General features: G+C 37.0%; 2 protein-coding genes across 4 annotated transcripts in view; both read right to left on the bottom strand.

Moving 5' to 3' along the window:
- The window catches only part of LOC114515991 (intracellular protein transport protein USO1-like), a 35,220-nt gene extending 33,465 nt beyond the window's left edge, over window positions 1-1,755 (bottom strand). The window contains exon 1 of the mRNA XM_028535324.1: window positions 1,471-1,755. The gene's annotated coding sequence lies outside the window, so the exon portion shown is untranslated. The remainder of the gene's footprint in view (window positions 1-1,470) is intronic.
- Window positions 1,756-2,617: 862 nt separating this feature from the next.
- LOC114516213 (SH3 domain-binding protein 2-like) lies at window positions 2,618-12,488 on the bottom strand. 3 transcript variants are annotated; one of them, XM_028535623.1, is made up of 17 exons: window positions 12,211-12,488; window positions 10,019-10,241; window positions 9,833-9,932; window positions 9,506-9,626; window positions 9,067-9,113; window positions 8,820-8,909; window positions 8,470-8,532; window positions 7,784-7,896; window positions 7,639-7,711; window positions 7,258-7,349; window positions 6,938-6,995; window positions 6,691-6,819; window positions 6,258-6,358; window positions 5,926-5,995; window positions 5,482-5,551; window positions 5,121-5,177; window positions 2,618-4,682 (listed from the first exon to the last, which is right to left on the bottom strand). In XM_028535623.1, exons 2-17 carry the CDS (start codon window positions 10,239-10,241, stop codon window positions 4,548-4,550), a joined length of 1,542 nt encoding a protein of 513 aa, XP_028391424.1. In that variant the 5' UTR covers window positions 12,211-12,488; the 3' UTR covers window positions 2,618-4,547. The 3 variants fall into 3 exon arrangements, with proteins under 3 accessions (XP_028391424.1, XP_028391425.1, XP_028391426.1); XM_028535624.1 differs by lacking the exon at window positions 12,211-12,488 and adding an exon at window positions 11,995-12,160; XM_028535625.1 differs by lacking the exon at window positions 12,211-12,488 and adding an exon at window positions 10,351-10,827.
- Between the last annotated feature and the right edge of the window lie 6,393 nt (window positions 12,489-18,881).

The raw sequence follows: 18,881 nt of genomic DNA, 5'->3' as shown, positions 1-18,881 counted from the left end.
GGATCATTTGTTATATGATCAATAGCTATAAAGGTTGTTCTGGATATGTGTCAATAGACTACGACTTACTTCCCTTTTATCAAAACAACTTCTGCAATGAAATGGAAGGAAAATCCGATATCGAATTTTGATTTTTAAGCCAATATTCCAAATGTATGACAGTCACTTCTTCAGCAAAACAAGTTATTAAGGTCAGAGAAGGCACATAGTGGAGTTTCGATAAGATTAGATGGAAGCCACATCGAGTTTCGATCAGCAAGCAATAAAGCAAATATTCTATATAATAGAGTACCTGCAATGTGACTGTCTATTGTCATAATGCCCCGAAGACTGGACACTTGTGGAAATCATTGGAGGTCCTCGTCTCATATATAGTCAATGAGTAATGACGTGTTATCAATAACTTTCTCGGACTTCCTGCATGGTGCCCGTGGCATTTTTGGTATAGATCACTGATATAGATAAGTCGCAGTTAAATTAACACAACACGATTCTGATTGGTCAATTTTTGGCACCCGCACCAAAATCAAAGACCTTCCTTTTTATACAACCGGCCCAAGTTGCATAAAACTCCGGCTAATAACTATATTTTGGTCTCTAACACGAACAGACTTCAGCTCAAAACGACCGTTTCACTCCCCTGGAGTTCAATTTGTCCGAACGACTAATTTCCCCCATTTGTTTGCCAAATATCTCAATAGGAAAATGGAAAGTTCTAGAAGTAGGCCTTTTGAAAAATTCCCAGCGAATAACCGTAGGGCACCCAATAATCCTGTAAACATGTAAAATTTTGAAAGGGACGAACAGCGGGTGGTACTTAATCTGCTATGGCCATTGTCCGTGTGAAAACTCAGACCGGCTCCATGATGGACAAGATGACTGCATATAGATGACCTGCTACAGTATGGAGACCTCAAATGTGTTAAAAATTCGCTTAAAAGCGACTCTTTCTCGTTCAAACTACATCCAGTTCACACAGAAGTGTTAAACACCTTTGTTGCTCAAACGGAAAGCTAGTAAATTACCAGTAATTTATCGATTCATGATTATTTTAACTTTCTTGTTCTCTCGAGAGTATTCACAACATATAGACACGAGCCGAATAAGCGCAAACTAAACTTACAGCGCGAGTTGATGTTGAGCACTTACATACACTTACAGACAAAACATAGGGAGACATAATTAAAATATCACAGGTGAACTTCGAAGAGCCGTGTACATACCCGCTATCAAATTCACTTATAAATAAAACTCTAAAACAAAGTTTACCACAGAATTGACGACATAATAAGTCTACAGGCGCCGGTGCATATGCACAGATGTTATTAAACTTCTAACAAGAATAGTGGAACCGCGCGAAGCATTCTAATTTAGCTGTCAACGTAGTTAATGCAATGGCCGAACCAATGGCAATGACTATATTAACACACGTATTAAATCGATTATCGCAGTCTTTGCTGCTTAACCTACCGTTTTTGTGTGCTCTAAAGTTTGGCCTTTAGTTCAGCTGTTGCTAAAACATTCCCCAGAGAGCAAAAACCAGCAGTGAATTCGTCAAAACATCGATGTTACATTATTCGACTGAAGACTTCAGCCCAACCATAATTCATAACGCTTCCATTCAACAATGCAAGAACTTCTCAAACGTGTTTTCACAACTCAAGTCCTTCCACAAGAAAAGCCGTCCGGTATTTACATTCTTCAAGGCTCTCAGCAACCCAGACAAGTGTGTTTTGCAAAGAAAATACAAGCTGTTGTCGATATAATTGTCGGTTTTTCAGGCGTGGTACTTCGCTACGACAAAGAAGGACAGTCGTGCTCGTATGGTATGCTATAAACACAGCAATCCCCTGGGCCTACGTTTATTAATGAATGGCGTATAAAAGTGATCAGTTCTGCTCTCATGCGGCGCGGAGAACTGAAATGGCGTAAAAACTTTGACCTTGAAATTCATCATGCATATTTCATGAGACGATTACATGATCAATAACAAGAGTTTTCGACTTATCTTGGCAACGTATGGAACATGGTTTGGCACTGTTTTCAACATCAGTTTCGTGAAAGGTAATTCAAGTTCATTAATCGCTATTCTGGTGGATATTTTGCAAACAATGCCAGACCATGGTTCAAACCTTGTGATGATTAACCGTATACTGCATAACCAGGAGATTGTTTTAACTAATTAAATAGGCTGTTTTGCGCCAGTATTTTTCACCTGTTTGTAGACGAAGGAAAGGTTGGAATCTTAATGATTTTTTCTATTGAAAAAATGATAGAATGGCAGAGTTTATTCGGTTCATTTGTGCATGATGAAGGTTTATATGGTGTTCTAGTCGATACGAAAACCTTAAGAACATGATAGGATAAATTCACACAAGGTTCTTTGAATGCATCTGTAGCTACTTGTCTGACGGTATATCGTTATACATACAATATCGAGGTTGTAAGACGACCAAGTTAAAACGCTAAATGTACAAGCAAGCTCGCGACTACCTGTTGTTACTCTTTCTTTTTTCCAGCTGTGCTGGGACCGTTTTAAATGGAAGATTTTAATTGAATCACAGCTGTCCAGCGCGTTCAGCATGGCATTAATACATACAACAAATTAATGAACTGACTATATATAGTTATAGATGGGCTTTTAGCATTGCAAATGGCAAATTGGAAAACAATGTTTAATGAAGCTAATATCTTTGCTATCAGTGAAGATCGATTTCCAAACAACACACATTTGTCACACGGAAACAAAGAACAAGGCTATTTCACATCGTCAAAAATAAATTGTCCATATCAATGGTCAAGAAAGCTTTGGCGAATTGGTAGTTCGCCTTAGTATAGTGAATTACATATGAATTTTAAGGCTACATTCGGGCTGTTTTTTAATATAAGAATTTTTATAATACCGCGATAACTACAAATTACTTTTTTCAAAGCAAATCATTTCGGAAAATGTCAAAACACACCACGCACGAATACAAATCACGATATTCTTTATTTTGGTAAAAAACGCATTTCAGCTGCATGGGCACTTTGATGAGTGCAAATGCATTTGATTCTGCGTCAACTTTGAATTTAGCCTGTTATTCTATAAACATACTGGAATCATATCCATCCTAACCGTACCATGGGTAATCATTAAATGTATCGTTCACTATAATATATCTAAATTATTATTGGTTCTGATGATCTGCGGGTGATCAAAGGCCTGGGACTAGCAATGGAATAGGAATCGTTTAGCTGTCCTTGTTCACGTGTTTTCATTGTCAGTCTTTCTTGGTGATCCTTAAGACAAGTTTACACGGAGAAGATTTCCCTAATTTTACATAGCAAAGAATATATGCAAATGAATTGACTCGTGAAAATGTGGTAATAATAAACTTCGTTTGGTAAGCAAGAGAACTGGAGACCAACATAGATTACTATTTGACAACTATTCCCAGTCCTTTTTCACGCTTTGAGATCACTTAGATGCTAGTCTTGGTTTTGCGACATTAGCATAACTCATACAAAACAGAAACCGCTGTTGTATTCTGTACAAGTTGATGCATCTAGTCATGTCTGTTAAACATGTTTGTTTTTCATATCTTTTCTGCCCAGTGGCGAAGGAAGCACGGTAATGGTGGGGATATTTATATATTCATCTTGAAAGACTATAAACACAATTCTGCTTCCTACGCCACTGACTCTGTCACAATGCGTTGCCAAAATGTGGCGTATACAAGACTAGATTGAAAAAAACGGATTTTTGATAGAAAATATACAAAGATTTATATAAAAATATTGAGGGTGCCAAGATCAACTGTTGGCTGCCGCCATTCCGATGTTGCGGTAGAGGACTGGTAATAGCGAAATTGCCAATGCATCACGGGGCTGGGGACAAGCAGTTCATCCCCCCCCCCTACTGAGCAATATACTAATCCTAAAATTATTATATAGCTCAGTGACCACGCCTCGGTCCCATACTCCCTCGATGTATTGCCAACATTACTATCACCAATTTCTTGCCTCAATTTCGCAAAGGCTACCCCAAACACTGATCTAAAAACTACTGGATGGTCTTGTACGAGCCAGCTACGTAGGCAAAACACAATTTAGATAATTTAGGCACCTTACACTTCAGTTTGTAAAAGATTTACAGGATTGAAATTGCCAACTCACAGTAAATATTAGCGATTATATTAGCGATTGGCTTCAATATTAGCTTCAATATTAGCGATTCAAAAAGTTGGGTGTCATCTATCCATCCAGTAATTTTAAGATCGGTGAATGCAAACGACACCCGATTATAGAATTTATGAAATTACATATTGTGCATGCTTGGTTAACTAAATTTACTACGAACGATATTCCTTGATACTAGATTATTTAACGCGGCTCAAGGTTCCACTGTGAGAAAAAATAATATTGTAGCCTTGCTACTACACATACGACGATCAATTTCGCTCTTCCAAACCCGGAAAAACGCTGGAGAATTATGCGAGGTTGCCCCTCGCTCAGGCGGTATGAAGGTGATTTACAAGCAATTACTTATGTTATCCTCCTATAAATTATTTTGATCCAAACGGAGACTTTAAATAGTTATCGCTTTTCGGCAACTTGTGTTTGTAATAATATTTGACTAACTGGCGAAGGTCGGTAAAGTGCTCGTCGACAGAGAGCGACGGGTCTAAGGTGTACATGTCCTAGAAAGAAAATATACCGCGTACATTTCAGAGAAAAATACCTAAACTGCCTGATTTTAATCACGGCTTCAACAGCATATGCAAACTTAGGCTATGTACACACGAGCGTCGTTTGTACACACGGCTATGTACACACGAGCAAAATCATTTTTCTCTATTTTATTGTTTAGACGCCCTTTCCACATGATCCAAGGAGAAATATGCTTCATATGTTAAATTAGCTTTAACTTCTATTGTAAATTGACGGTGTTTGAAACCGTTTTGGCATGAAAACGAATGCGAAAACGCTCGAAAACGTTACCGTGTGCACATAGTTTCAGGTTCCTGTGTAAGAACAGCTTTCTGAGGTTTGCCAGTTGATAATCTATTACTCGCCACTAAAACTCGACGTATAAACTAGGTCTTAGCTCTACAAAAGGTCTAAAAGATTGACCTTACCTGTCGTTTAAAAAGGAGGTAGTGTTTGACGCCATTGCCTAACCAAACGGACAGCGACTAAGAAATGAGAAGACAAGATTACTTAATCTGGCAAATAAAATCATGCATGATTCAGTTCAGGAATCCGTCAAGGTACATTTAAACTATGCGATTTGTTGTATACGATTCTAAGCCTGGCGTATGCGAACGTATGAACAAGCGTACAAACGTCAGATGTTAAATTATGCATTCAGTTACGAAATGAAAAAGATTGTGGCGTCAGCACTCGTTTCCATTTGTCAGAATGATAATCGCATACAACTAATAGTATAGTGTTAATACGCCTGAAGGAATCAACTGCGCTTATTTTTTATTTTCTTACCATTTTTGTGTCTGATGTTGTACTACTGTTAATTATGTACTGCCCAATTGTTCGACCCAATTCCAAGAATCTATACAAAAGTTGTAAGCATTGACATTGTCGTAACTACACGCAGAAAAGTCGTCTTGTTGATATGGGTTATTTAAAACAAGAATGAACAATGTTGTGGTGCACTCTGAGAAAAGAATTGTTAGGTCTGTTTTCTACTGTCGCGTTTTTTGTACGCACGTAAAAGCTTAAAATCATTTAAATGATTTTTATGAAATCAGCGATTGAATATACGCATAGGGTTGGATTCTGTTGATGATTTGCTGTGTTTTTTTCTGGTAAAAATTAATTATACAACAACTTTGAAGGTTTTCAGCTTTTACGTGCGTGTGCGTAGGTGCAAAAAACGAGGGGTAGAACGAAAACATAGGCTAGCAGTGTTGCTCATATACTCACACTTTCGCCTGTTTTTTATCCATATCTGGCTGAAAGCAATCCGGTGGCAAATAATCGAATTCCACTGGATCTAAAATATGGAAACATTTTCTACGGTCACAACTGTCGTTTAAAAGCAAATCAAACGATTATTAAAGCCTCATTCAGGACATCGCAACGAATGCGACCGGTGTCAGTCCATTTCTATTGTTTTTGCGGACTTCAGGGTCGACGATCGCGTCGACAAAAACAATAGAAAAGGACTGGCACCGGCTTCAAAAATGGCGGCCAGATAATCCTATGAGATAATCGTCAGTTATCGCTCCAGTCTATATAGAGTTCACCCATCTCACCTTGGGAATGCCGTTTTCCGGTGCGCGGAGGAGGCTTGGGAACCGTCTTCGGCGGAGGTTTTGGTAAAGGTTTCGGTATGTTTGTTTTCGCTGCCGCATTTCTGCAATAAACAAGTAAACGACATTATGAATAATTCTATGTCATAATCCTGTTATATAATCCTCAATACTCCTCGAGATTAGGTTAGGATTAGGGTCATGATTAGGTTGGTTTTATGAGTGATTAGGGTCAACCCTAATTCTAAATCTAATCCTAATCCTGACCTAATCTCATGGTTTAAATTTGTGCATTAAGGATTTACTAAACATGAAATTATTATCTAAAATCGCAGACAAATTTGCAGTCTTCCAGGTGTAAAATGGGATATAAAGGTATTTGAAAGTATGGAAAATAGTCGAACGAGATTCACGGAAAATGCAAAGTCTATATTACCCCACGTCAATGCAGCTCACATACGTCACATCAACTCCATCGATCTCATCTATACTTGGTTTACGCGGAGAGGGGATTGGGCGCTCTCTTTCAGGACTTGACGGACTCAATCCATTTCTGTTTGCGTGTCTAAGAATCCATATAATAATGTGAAAGAGGTTACGGCCAAATTTTCAATTTTCCTGATGATAAGGCTCACAGAAATGTTGACACTGCAAACCAGGCATAACAAGATCTATAATCTTACTTTTTCTTGTTTGCCTTTATTAAGTCTAAATATAGCTCTTCCTCCGAGTCTTCGTCTTCTATATGATAAAAAACCGAGTGTAATTTGAAAAATTAAAATTGAAATGTGGCATTCATCACCCACTATGAAGTATTATATTTGTCTTGTGTTTTTGCTCTGTTAATCATTAAATCTTGTTAGGCAAAAAGAAAACAGGATTCGCTACCAAAAAAGAATTGCCTACCAAGAAAGTTCAGATTTCATTTTAGAACCCCATCTCAATCCCATATCTAACCTCAATCCTAACCTATAATCTCAAGTTATCAAAATATTCAATTTACCAGATTCGGAAGATTCGTTGAATTCTGGTGGTCGCGGTGGAGGCTTGGGACGAATGGGCGGCAATGGTCTCCCGTTGTAGGCATCTGGTGCTCTATAAATGAATTTGGCTTCATCAATAGATTCTGATAAACAGATTAGGGGTTCAAAGACTTTTTCCAGGCAGTTCCGATCACATCGTATTGCAGGCCTTTCGAAAATTAGCACCAACATATATGAATATAGCGTAGAATATCCAGTAGTGTGAAATCTTTGCAAGTGATATAAGATTTTGTTTATTTTGTGACAAGTTGATAAAATAGTGCGGAATGTATCCACTTGGTCTCACTCCATTTCACGTAAGCCAGTTGTACAACCGCCAACAAGTGTGCATGACACCGTACCTGTTTCCAAGATCAATTTCGTTTGGCAATACTGCGACGTAATTTCCTTCAGACGAGAAGCAGCTATTGTCGACTGTAAATAGACAAAACGTATAAAACGTTGATGGCATATTTTGTGATCAAACAATCGAGGTATACGCTATACCTGGTTCATAGTGCGGATCCTTTTCATCATCGTAAATTCCATCTTCGTCATTTTCATGGGATGGTATTGGACGAGGTTTCGGGGGTAACAATGGCACAGGCTTTCCAATATTGCTGAAAAGAAATTCGAATCTTTTTAACCGATATTATATAATTGGTTACTGAACAATAACTCCCTAAGGATGTATGGTAACATAACAAGAAATTTTCATCATATAATCATGCACGCAAGTACGAATTACTATGGCGTTGCTTGTTGAGTAATGCACAGAAGTATATTTAAAAATTCAAAAAAAAGGACCAAACAAAAACGTGCAAGTTCAAAACCATTTTAGAAGTGAAACGTTACATTTTTTCGAGCACAAAACGAACGTTGATTGTTGGCAACATTAATAACAACATCGTAGGAAGACGATGCTGCTAAACCTTTAAGCCTAAAAGGAAAATTCTCCTTTGGATCGGACAGGAAAGGAAAGTTTCCTTTGTATAAACGCTGCCTGAGAACTCACCGACAAAGGAAATTTTCCTGTCCGTTCCGATTCAAAAGGAGATTTTTCCTGAGTGGAAACTAGCCTTTAGCTCGGTTGAAAAAAATCATTATCCGGTGGATACCGCTATACTGTATGTAGCCTTCGCACAACCGGCCCCATATCAGGCAGTAAAGTCTACGTTTTAATGTTGGTTTACCTGGTTGGAAGGGAGCGTGGAAAGGTGATCTTGTCCGGAGGTGTAGGACAGGTTTCTGTCCCTCTATTAACAAAGGAGTTAACAAACGAACATTATTTTAAAAAAAGTAGCAAAAAAGACGAGAGTATGAAGTTTAGTTGTGAAAGCTCTAATTCCGAGCAACCTCTGTGCGAAAATTCATAGTTAAAATATCCCCTTCAATGTAGACTATTGCCCTTTTAAACTTGAATTAATTTAAAACTAGGAATATTTATCAACAAACTTGTGCATCTCAGAACCGGTTAGTTTTTCCTAGTTCAGCATTTATTTTAATAGGGGAAAATGAAGAACACTGATGGTCTCAACTTCACCTTCTATTTACTACTGGAATATTTTTTGGGACTGTAGGACATGTTGCCGATTTGTCTCCAAGATTTGTCGTGTCGACGTAATCGTACTCGCTAAAATGAAAATAAAAATTCCAGATTTAATCATTTTAATTAGAAAAACGTCACCAATTTCAATTTTAGATTCCATTGTTAGCTACAGTATACGCTGATGCTGTATAAACCTTGTTAAAAGAATAAATAATTCATAAAGTATTGGCCTCATTTTTACCTTGGGCAGTACAGCTGAATATCAGCATCAATGCTTTTCATCCAACCCTAACAAAAAACAAAGATTGCTTAGTCAGCCTTAGATTATATCAATGTTGTCATCGATGTCATGAGCTTCAATTCCAATTAAGGCAGCCATGAAAATATGCCCTAGAAATGCATTGTTAAGACAGTATAAAGACAACATTTCTTGCATGTTTGCCACAATTTATATGCGAGGGCCAGTTGTATAAAAGACTAGTTAACTTTTAACTGTAGTTAAAGGCAGAAGTGGCCCATTAGGGTCATGTATTTCTGAGTTAACTACATTAGGATTTAACTATGCAACATGTAATTAAATAGTTTTACACAACAGGCCCCTGCTCTACAACCATACAATATCGTAATTTCATGATATACATACATGAACATGTAAGATTAAACTACGTATCTTTACAAACCTCCATTTCAGATTTTGATGGCGATGAGATGTAATAAGTCCTGTGTTCTTCATCATCAGGGACCAGTTTAAACACATAAGGATAGCGATCCCTTTTTTCTCGGTCCGGGGCAAGCAGACATCTAAAATGGACCAGGACATGAATAGGGAGGGGAGCTCAGCTTACATTGCACATGGGAAGCAATGGGCAAGGTCTAGTGGTCTGTGGTCTGCTAAGAAATTTAAATCAATCAAGTCGAACAGATTTTCAAAACACTTTGGTCAAGACTTCTTTTCAAACCGTTGTATGAAATTTTGGTTCAAGTCAGTAGCATTGTATTGTGGGTACCTGTATCCATTTAAGGAGAATTTGCCTTTTGGTCCATTTGAATCAGTTTCTTTGAAGTAGTAAATACAACCGTGATGAAGCACCATGAATCTACTCTTCCCTGAAAAGTAAAATTAAAGAACACGTTGTTTGGTGCAGAATTACGTATATCACAGAAGTCACAGCGAGTCTGTATAAGCAACTTACAACTTCGGTATCCATAACCTTCCTTCCTGACCCACCCAGTGTGGCTGACGTCCATGCCTAAAAGTGCTGGTGCACCAATTGAGGGAAATGGTTCTGCTGCACGAAGATCGCGGGGCACTCTCGCAGGTAAAGTTTGAAAATGTGATGGATAACCTCCACCATAACCATCGTGTGATGTAGATGGTGTGGGATCACTTGGTGATCTTGCTTTTGTTGAAGACATCTAAAAATTGAAAATAAATTAATACTGTAGAAAGTATTTCAAAGGCCTGTAAATCCATTGATTAGCACGTGCCAAAATTTGCTCCTACCATTCCAGTAGTTACACTTACATTGGTAATGAAATCTCATGTTAGAAACAGGTGGTTTCACTCAGAAGTAGTTATCTAATACTGAGAATTAGATATCTGCTGAATATATCAAATAACTATATATCTATCAAAGAAACATTGTTGAAATGATTTGCTTTTTTAATGTATGCTTTGAGACATATCACCCATATGGCTTGATAATCAATTGCCTGGAACTGAGCCATAAAATCATCTAGTTTTACACAGCTAAGAACTCTGAGCCTGCAGTTTATCAGCATGCAACAATGTTGTGCTGCCATTATTGTTCACACTTGTCAACAACATTGAACAACATTGTTGAAACTGAATCGGATGTAACAATATTGTTCAAAGTTGATAACAATGCTGAACAATGTGAGCAGCACAACATTGCTCCATCCTGTTCATATCAATATTGCATCAACCTGATCGATTTTAGGCATGTAGATGGAGTTAAACCATAAGCAGCCTAGGCAGTCAATGCAGTTACATCATACTATCTTATGAAATTGGAATGGCAATGCATCCTGATTCTCTCAGACTCATATACACAGTGGTACAAATAGTCTTGTTATATAGGTGCTATGTATTTTAAATGTGATTGGTTCATTTGTAGTCACATGACTTTAAATAAATGCATTGTTTCCCGCTACGGAACCAAGTGAAAAATTGTTGCCCGCTTATGTGATAATGTGATAACAAATTAAAGTTGTTTTTTTTGGGAAATGAGTTTGTTGCGTAACATGTATGTTTTTGTTCCCATATAACAAAGCACTTAATGAATGACTACCTCGAGAAATAGCAAGTTTTGTTTTCCCTCGAGTCTCAATGTTTAAACATTAAGACTCTTGGGAAAACAAAACTCACTATTTCCCTAGGGAGCATACATTAAGTGTATAATATAGGAATCTGTTGATGCAAAATATTTGTTTAATTACTGATCAATAAAAATGAGTGAGATGTTTGTATCAATGTTTATATTCAAATCAGTTTGAGAATTGTATCCAAGCAATTGCATGCATGACTCAGGAGGTAAATTGACCCTTATTAGTAATGCTCACTTATTTAATTATCAGTTTATATTTGAATACTCTTTGGCACCATTTTGTGAAAAGAAATACAGGTCTACAAAATTAATACCGATAGACTCAAGGTGTGAAGTGTGTACTTCATAGGCTTAATTCTGTGTGGGCGCAACAATTTGCAAGTGCTTTTTATTCTTTAAAGGTGAAGCTGATATTAATGTGACATCGTCTTCGAGTAACACAATATTTCACAGTCAAATTGAAAGCATCGACTTTAATTCGACAATTAAAATGGAAAGTAGCTTAATATTTCCCCTTGTAGAAGAACTGAGAAGATTTCAAAACATATCTAGTTTTGTTTAAACAAGATCACGTACGACGAATAAATACTACACATTATAAAAACCTAGGACTTCCTTCAATGTCGACATTGGTGCCTGTAGTATTTGCTTCTCTGAAAAAATAAATCTCAATAATATCCGATTACATTTCCTAGCCATCGAACTCCAATGACTGGTTTCAATTTATAAGGATCTGGTAGATCTTCCTGCTCAAAACGAGACGAAATGATTACAAAATCTAAACATATAGCGTACGTAGATTGTTTATAACACATAGTTACCTATAATTACGCTTTATGCAAAATGAGCCATTGCCAACACTTTATATGGCCATCACGCAAAACAAAAACCTCGAAATGCAGCTTTTTACCAAGAAACGAACATCGATCGCAAAGAAATCCGATCGAGTGTGAAGTCAAGTCATGACCTGCACTTGTGATGTCTAAATTTCTCAAATATCAAGCGATTTATTGTGTTGTTCTAAATCGATACCTCACCTTCTTGTGACACAATGATTTAATAACTTCCTCTTCTTACGGATGTATGCAACGACGATGAGCCATGAAAGACCTTTTTGATAACATTTCTGCAGATATTATAACATGATTTTAAAGACTAGACTTTGAATGTTTATGATATCCTATTGATGTTATCCTCGTAATATATCAGGGTCAATATCACAGAGCGGGGGATCACTTCCGTTCTCAGAATAGGTGGTGGTCATATGGATATCCTCGACCATTGAGGACTCACAAGGGATAACAAAATTCTCCGAAAACTGACGTAATATACCGGAAAATATACTTTAAAAAATTGGTATCCAGAGTGCAAATACGGTCTTCAAAACACCCCCCTTCCCCCCATAATGACGTTCGTTCCTTTCTTCAGGAATAATCCTTTTGTAAAACACGTTGTCGTATCGTCCAATGATGACTGTCCGAAATTCCGCCAGAGATTTCCTTAGGAAGTTATCCTGGCAGGCTAATATTCAGCTTTTCAATATGAGAGCTAACCTGTGAAAGTAAAAAACTCTGTTCGGTCGAAATTAATTAGCATTAACATTTTTTGTCACATTACAATATCCTTCAGCATACAACCTCGCAAGCCAGTCTTTCCCAATGTGAGGACCCTTGCTTGTGAGGCTGTATAGCATACTATCAAATATACTATCATTATTATACACTGTCCTACATATTACAAAACTTATTTAAAAATAGGTCCGCAATGCGTACATGCGCCCGCTGTTCCGCGAGGAATTCGTTTTCTCGTAAGTAAATGGTTAACATTGTGTGAAGAGTTGATTAGATTTTGGTTGAATTTTGTTGTGAATTGGGCGAGAAATTAATAAGGAAATAAAACGTTTCTCAGTAGTGGGAAGTTATAGGAATGCATAGTGATATTTTAATTATTAAATCACGCGTGCAAAGTCTGTTTTGAATCAGGCATTCACAATGAAAGATTATCTACGGATTTTTCTGTAATTGCGGTGCCCTAGCACCGCATTATAATTGCTCGGTTTTTGTTCGTTCGTTCGTTCGTCCGTCCGTCCGACCAACTTCGATAGGTATTTACCGCTTGCACATGCAAAATTGTATAAGTTACAACGCATCAGACGTCTACCGTGGGCTCGGATTTTGATCAGACCAGTTACCGTGGGCTCGGATTTTGGGGGGAATCTGGAGGATCGTAGATGTACAATAAGAGATAGAGGAAGCACTCGGGGATATGGAATCGTTGCTTTCGTGCTGAAATACATGCTTCTGAACCAGTGCACGTAAACAAACCACTATTTTGGAAAGTTCATTTTTGCGGCCAAAAAAGCTCTGATTTCGCTTATGTGTAATGCAATTAGTTTGTCTTTGGGCAATCAAGTTTTGTACGCCTACAGATTACAGCGATCGGCTGCAGAAGTGTCCATCGGCATCGTGCATTGAACGTCGACAAGCATGATGATGAAAGTGATATTGCTGAAGATTATACAAATAGACAAGTAAATGAAGAATTTCATGCGACAAATTTTTGTTTGTACTAGACTTATAATGTCATTTTAACAATTTCATCCAATATTCTGGTAATGTTTTCTGTTAAACTGTAATAATTTTTTGTTAGAAATAGGAATACATATCATACTGATTCTAATTTAAAATGAATTATTATATACTACTGTATTATCATTATGGTGACACTATACATTCCCAAGAAGTATAAATCCTGATTTAAATACAGTACACAGGTCCTTATTGTAGGAGTTATGAGGCAAAGCACAAACCCCTGCACTTAAACCTCCTAGTATAGCCACAATAGTCACTATAATCATTGTTTTCTCATATAGTAGACTTTAATTTGGGGAATCATATCATCAATTCCTACATGTATTAACCACCTGTGATGCATATCATGTATGCTGTTACTAATAGTCTACTATTGTTTGTACATAGTTCACATTTCACTGACAGTTTTCCTGGCAGTGAGTAAAATCATCTGATGAGGGTAATATTTAATAATAGGTTGATTCTGCCCGTTATTTTCAGCAGTTCATATTACAGGTATTATTTTTTATCAACTATTTTTTTCATTGTAAATAATTACTGCATTCGCACTAATTAAGGACGTGGCTTATAGTAAAGTTGAAATGTGTTTTACTGTATGAAATTAAAATTTTTGCTTCTCATACTCTTGTACTGATCATGTCATCAATACACCAAATTTTATATGCAGTAATATTTAATTATTAAATTCCCAATAGAAAAAGTGACCTTTCCCTTTATTAAATATAAATGATTATTAAACTACAGCAACAGGCATACAGGCAGATGCTCGCAATGCATTCTGGTTAAATGTCGCTATAATTCTGTGCCATAAATATCGCCATCTTTTTCATTTCTTTTTCACAAGTAGAGTATGTATGAACCGTCTATTGGCGATACAGGAAAAACTGACAATTATTAATAGGAAAATTTGATTTTCATGGTGAGCCCATGGTATATGAACGTTCACAACCACATTGTGGGCAACATAGCTGCATATTAAAACTGTAGTGAAGCCATCAGGCAACAGGCCTCAGCAAGGGGCACCGCATTGTACTACTTTGTCTGGTTTATTGTTAAAAGTCAGTTGTACCCTACTCATTTCGGGCTGGATACGTCCCTGCGTAACTAGATCGAATATTTAATGAGAAAGTTCCTCTAGTTTACAATATTTGATGAGGCGTGCAATGTTAGGCTTGTCGAGCTAAAGGTTCTTGGCCTTCTGGTGCTGAGTCCGTTGAGTGTCTATAGATTATAATTTTTTTTCGGATATTCTATTATAATTGTATATTGAGCGAAAAGTGGGACCGTGTAAGGCCGGCCTAATGGATAAGGAGCAGAAGTAGAGTTAATATCAAAGGGATACAATTTCAGACGTTGGGCGCACAACGGAGAGACCTATATAAAGGCAGATTTCCACTAGGCGAAATTTTTCGATCGAAACGAAAATTTCCTTTGTCTCAGAAGCATTCAAGTGGAACTAATTTATGATCTATTGAATTTTGACAATAGAAACCAACTTCGGTCGAAAATTTTCGCCTAGTGGAAATCCTAGTGGAAATATTTGGTTCCACATGAGACGTTTTCGTCACATGCGCGATGATATATTATGGCCCTGAAACATGACCTATTTCCGGCCGCGCGGCCGTGTTAGGACACTGGGACGATTTTTCGCGATTCGGCCTTCGGCTGTTTTTTTTTGCAAATTGCACGTGCTTTATCAACATGGCAGCTAAAAAAGTGGATGTAGAAGGCTTCGTCCATCGGGTTTCCGATCTGGCAATGCCAGCTAAAACTGCTGGAAGGTACTTCCATTTTGTCGTGCAAGAGAGGGACGAAAGCCGACGCGTGGTGTGCTTTTCCGAGAAAGAAACAACCTCAAACGCAAGGAAGATGACAAGTCGCCAGTGCGGTTAGTACAAGTCAGTCCACAAAAACGAAAGTTTGCAGAGGGAACGGAGTACAAGTTGGAAAAGTATTCGAAAGTCGAAGATGCCAAGAATGTTTCCTTCCCGTGGAAGGACCATAATTCGAAGTTTCTTGACGTTGCGAGTATTTTGGAGGAAGGAAAAGAAGGAGAAGTGGTTTCACTGAAAGCTGTTGTTCTGCACAAGTCAGAAGTGACAACTATTTTCTCGAATGCGTATGGAAAGAAGCTAAGAAAATGCGATCTGGTAGTGGCAGATGCGTCTGGGTCAATTGAATTGACGGTGTGGGAAGATCTTATTGCCCATGTTATCGTGGAAAAAGTGCACAAGTTCAAAGATGTCAAAGTTGCCTTGTATAGAAGCAAATGTCTGAATACTAACACTGGTTCTACCATAGTAGAATTGCCCGATGAAAAGATGAGTATAGAGGAGGAGATCGTGAAGGCAGCAATGGAGCTTGTGCCGAATGAGAAAGAAACCAGTTTATTTGTTGGCAACATTGTGGGCGTAGAAGTTAATAAAGCGTTTTTATGCGTAAATTGTAAAAGTAAGTTGGTTCATTGCAGTGATAAGTTCATAAAGTGTAAATGTTGTAAATTAAGTATGCTTAGCGGAAGTTTGGTGTCAGTTGTTACAGCAAATGTTATTATAGCAGAGGAAGGAGAAATCAAGGGTAGATTTTTCTGTTCTGAAGCAGTCATAGATGAGATGTTTAAGTCAGTCTCTGAGAAAGATGATTACAACGTAAAAGAAAGTGTTAAAAAGTTGTCTGAAGATATGATAACCGAAACCCTGTTGTTAATTGATAGAGTGAAATTCACTGTTTCTGTAGAAGAAAAGGTGGTATTGTCAATGAGGGTAGCCTAGGGTCTTAGATTTGCCTGGCGTAGGGACGGTTTTGTTAATATTATGTAAACACGTTTTTTGTTCATGAAAAAGAGTTGCACCATGGAAAGTAATAATAGGTACTGTAAGTTGTGTTTTCGTTTCTATATTGACTTGGTATGACAATATTACTGTATACAGTATAGGCACAACTTGATTCATCACATGGAATTTGTAGTCACAAATATTAAAATTACTAGTTATTCAATAAGTTTTAGTTAGCTAATAACTTATACTTTGCAATTTGTTAATAGTTATTGTTACATAAAGGTAATGAATGGTTGATATTAAACATTAAATAAAGATGAAAATAATATTTTTTGTTGATGTGTTTCTGTTTGACAGTAGCAAAATGTTTTATGATCTATGGATGCACATAATGATGCAATGAATGCATTGTTTAAGAAAATGAATGCTATGGGATCTATGCATTGTGAATTACTTAAGCTAAAATATTACATGAGTACTATATTAGAGGTAATAAATAATTAGTCTCATGAGTGTCAGTCTGGTGTGTGGTAATATGTCTTGAATTTATACTCTTCGTCCATCTGCTTTGAGAGTCAATGTTTTCCATTTGAAGATATCGATCGAAGATGGATTACACATTTCAAAGTACTATAGCTTCCACACTGTTGCTTGAACATGACTTCATTGACTTGTCCAAAACATCGTGGTGCATGGAGAGTGTTCCAACCAAAGGTGAAAGAGGAGTGATGTTATAAACAGGTGATGTTTCCAGTAGAAGACCATCATCAGATAAATGAAAATAATCAAGTAGAATAAGCCAATGGCATGGTTATCTTCATTATTTTGAAATCCATTCAGAAATAAAATCCCATATTCCAAGTCAAGCTTCCAAGTGCTTATATATATTCAATAAAATGTCCAATGTCATTGTTGTGTGACAATCCAGGCTTTTCCTGTGCTGATTGCTAAAGCTGGTACAATCATTGTTGTTGGAGGTTCAGTTGCATGCACACCAGTGCCCACATACCATGAGTTCCTAGCGTGAAGGAGTTGGGCCAGGGTGCATGAACCAGCAATATACTGCAGACTACAGTAGGTACCAGTTGTAATGATTTTGTGTATTGGTCCACCACACCCATAGTGCATAGCAGTTGATGACTAATCCAGTATAAGTACAGTATAATGATATTGTCAAGCATATAATGTACTTTAGTCTCACCAATGGATAGAATAATCCCTGTAGCATGTCTTTAACAAACTTCTCTCCATGGGACCCATTATTGAATTGTATGTCAGTATAATAATTGATGTTGACTCTCCAGTACAGAAGCTAGTTATACCAGTATGGTCAATTTTGGATGTGCAGTACATGGGTTGTACATATTTTCATTCGACTCTCAGGCAAGATTTCAATGGCCAATGATTTTAATCCTGAAAAAACAACAGAATTACAGATTATTGTTAATAATAGGCATGCTAGATGGAAGAACTACAACATAGTAACAATGAATAATGATGTACTTGGTAAATTAATGCAAGTAATACCATAGGACAGTATACAAACCTTAATTATTTCTTGGAATACATGCAACAACCAGACATGGCAGGAGCTTTTCAGTTATTATTTTGTTACTATTGATATGATCATATAACAGAATTGGGATAGAATTATATTACTAAAATCATTGTTACTGTTAACTCTTGAAAATGACGGGGCATATCAGAGTGTACAATATTTTACATCATTTTCAAGAATTGGGCCTAGTCCTATTGTAGTCATGCATGCAAGGTTTTGGTGGCTAATGGAAGGGGAGAGCATGTTTGTTTTACAAATGAAACCAACAACATAGAAAGTTATTGGCTTTTTTGAAAACTAACCCCCCTCCATTAACCACCACCATGTAATATAAGGTGTAGTATATGGCTGTATGGCTGCACTTATCACAGTTTTGCATTAATTATCGCATACATACAAGTAACTCATGAAACTACAATAAATTTAGTAAGAGCTGTGTATATTATTTCTGTTATGTTTGTTTATATGAACTGCAATGATCAAAATGATCCAAAATCTCTATTCCAAATAACAATTAACATATTATACTGTATATTCTCATAGCATAGCATAGTTTGTATGATTTCATAACTAAGTTCACTTTTAAGTTGTTTGCATTGTTTTTTTGCAAAAGTAATATGTCTTGAATATATTAGACGTATTACATAACAGTAATTATAATTGTCTAAAGTCTAATACCTTGGTTTGTGGGAAACCCAGATTGCCTTATGGTCACTAAAATATGTTTCAAGAATACCTGATTCTGTTTCAGACTCGGAAATATTTGTAAATATTTGATCAAT

The sequence above is a fragment of the Dendronephthya gigantea genome, unplaced genomic scaffold (assembly GCF_004324835.1).
Source record: "Dendronephthya gigantea isolate DGI-Jeju-01 unplaced genomic scaffold, DenGig_1.0 000005F, whole genome shotgun sequence".
Taxonomy (NCBI): Eukaryota; Metazoa; Cnidaria; class Anthozoa; order Malacalcyonacea; family Nephtheidae; genus Dendronephthya; species Dendronephthya gigantea.
The sequence above is the reverse complement of the archived record's forward strand: the minus strand, read 5'-3'. Positions and strand labels throughout refer to the sequence as shown.

What these genes read in the sequence shown, in the direction of transcription:
- LOC114516213 (XM_028535623.1), bottom strand. Translation starts at nt 10,241, where the DNA reads ATGTCTTCAACAAAAGCAAGATCACCAAGTGATCCCACACCATCTACA. An exon ending in GGATCCGCACTATGAACCAG is followed by an intron (nt 7,712 to 7,783) that starts GTATAGCGTATA and finishes GTCTATTTACAG; the next exon opens with TCGACAATAGCTGCTTCTCG. An exon ending in ATAAAGGCAAACAAGAAAAA is followed by an intron (nt 6,820 to 6,937) that starts GTAAGATTATAG and finishes ATGGATTCTTAG; the next exon opens with ACACGCAAACAGAAATGGAT.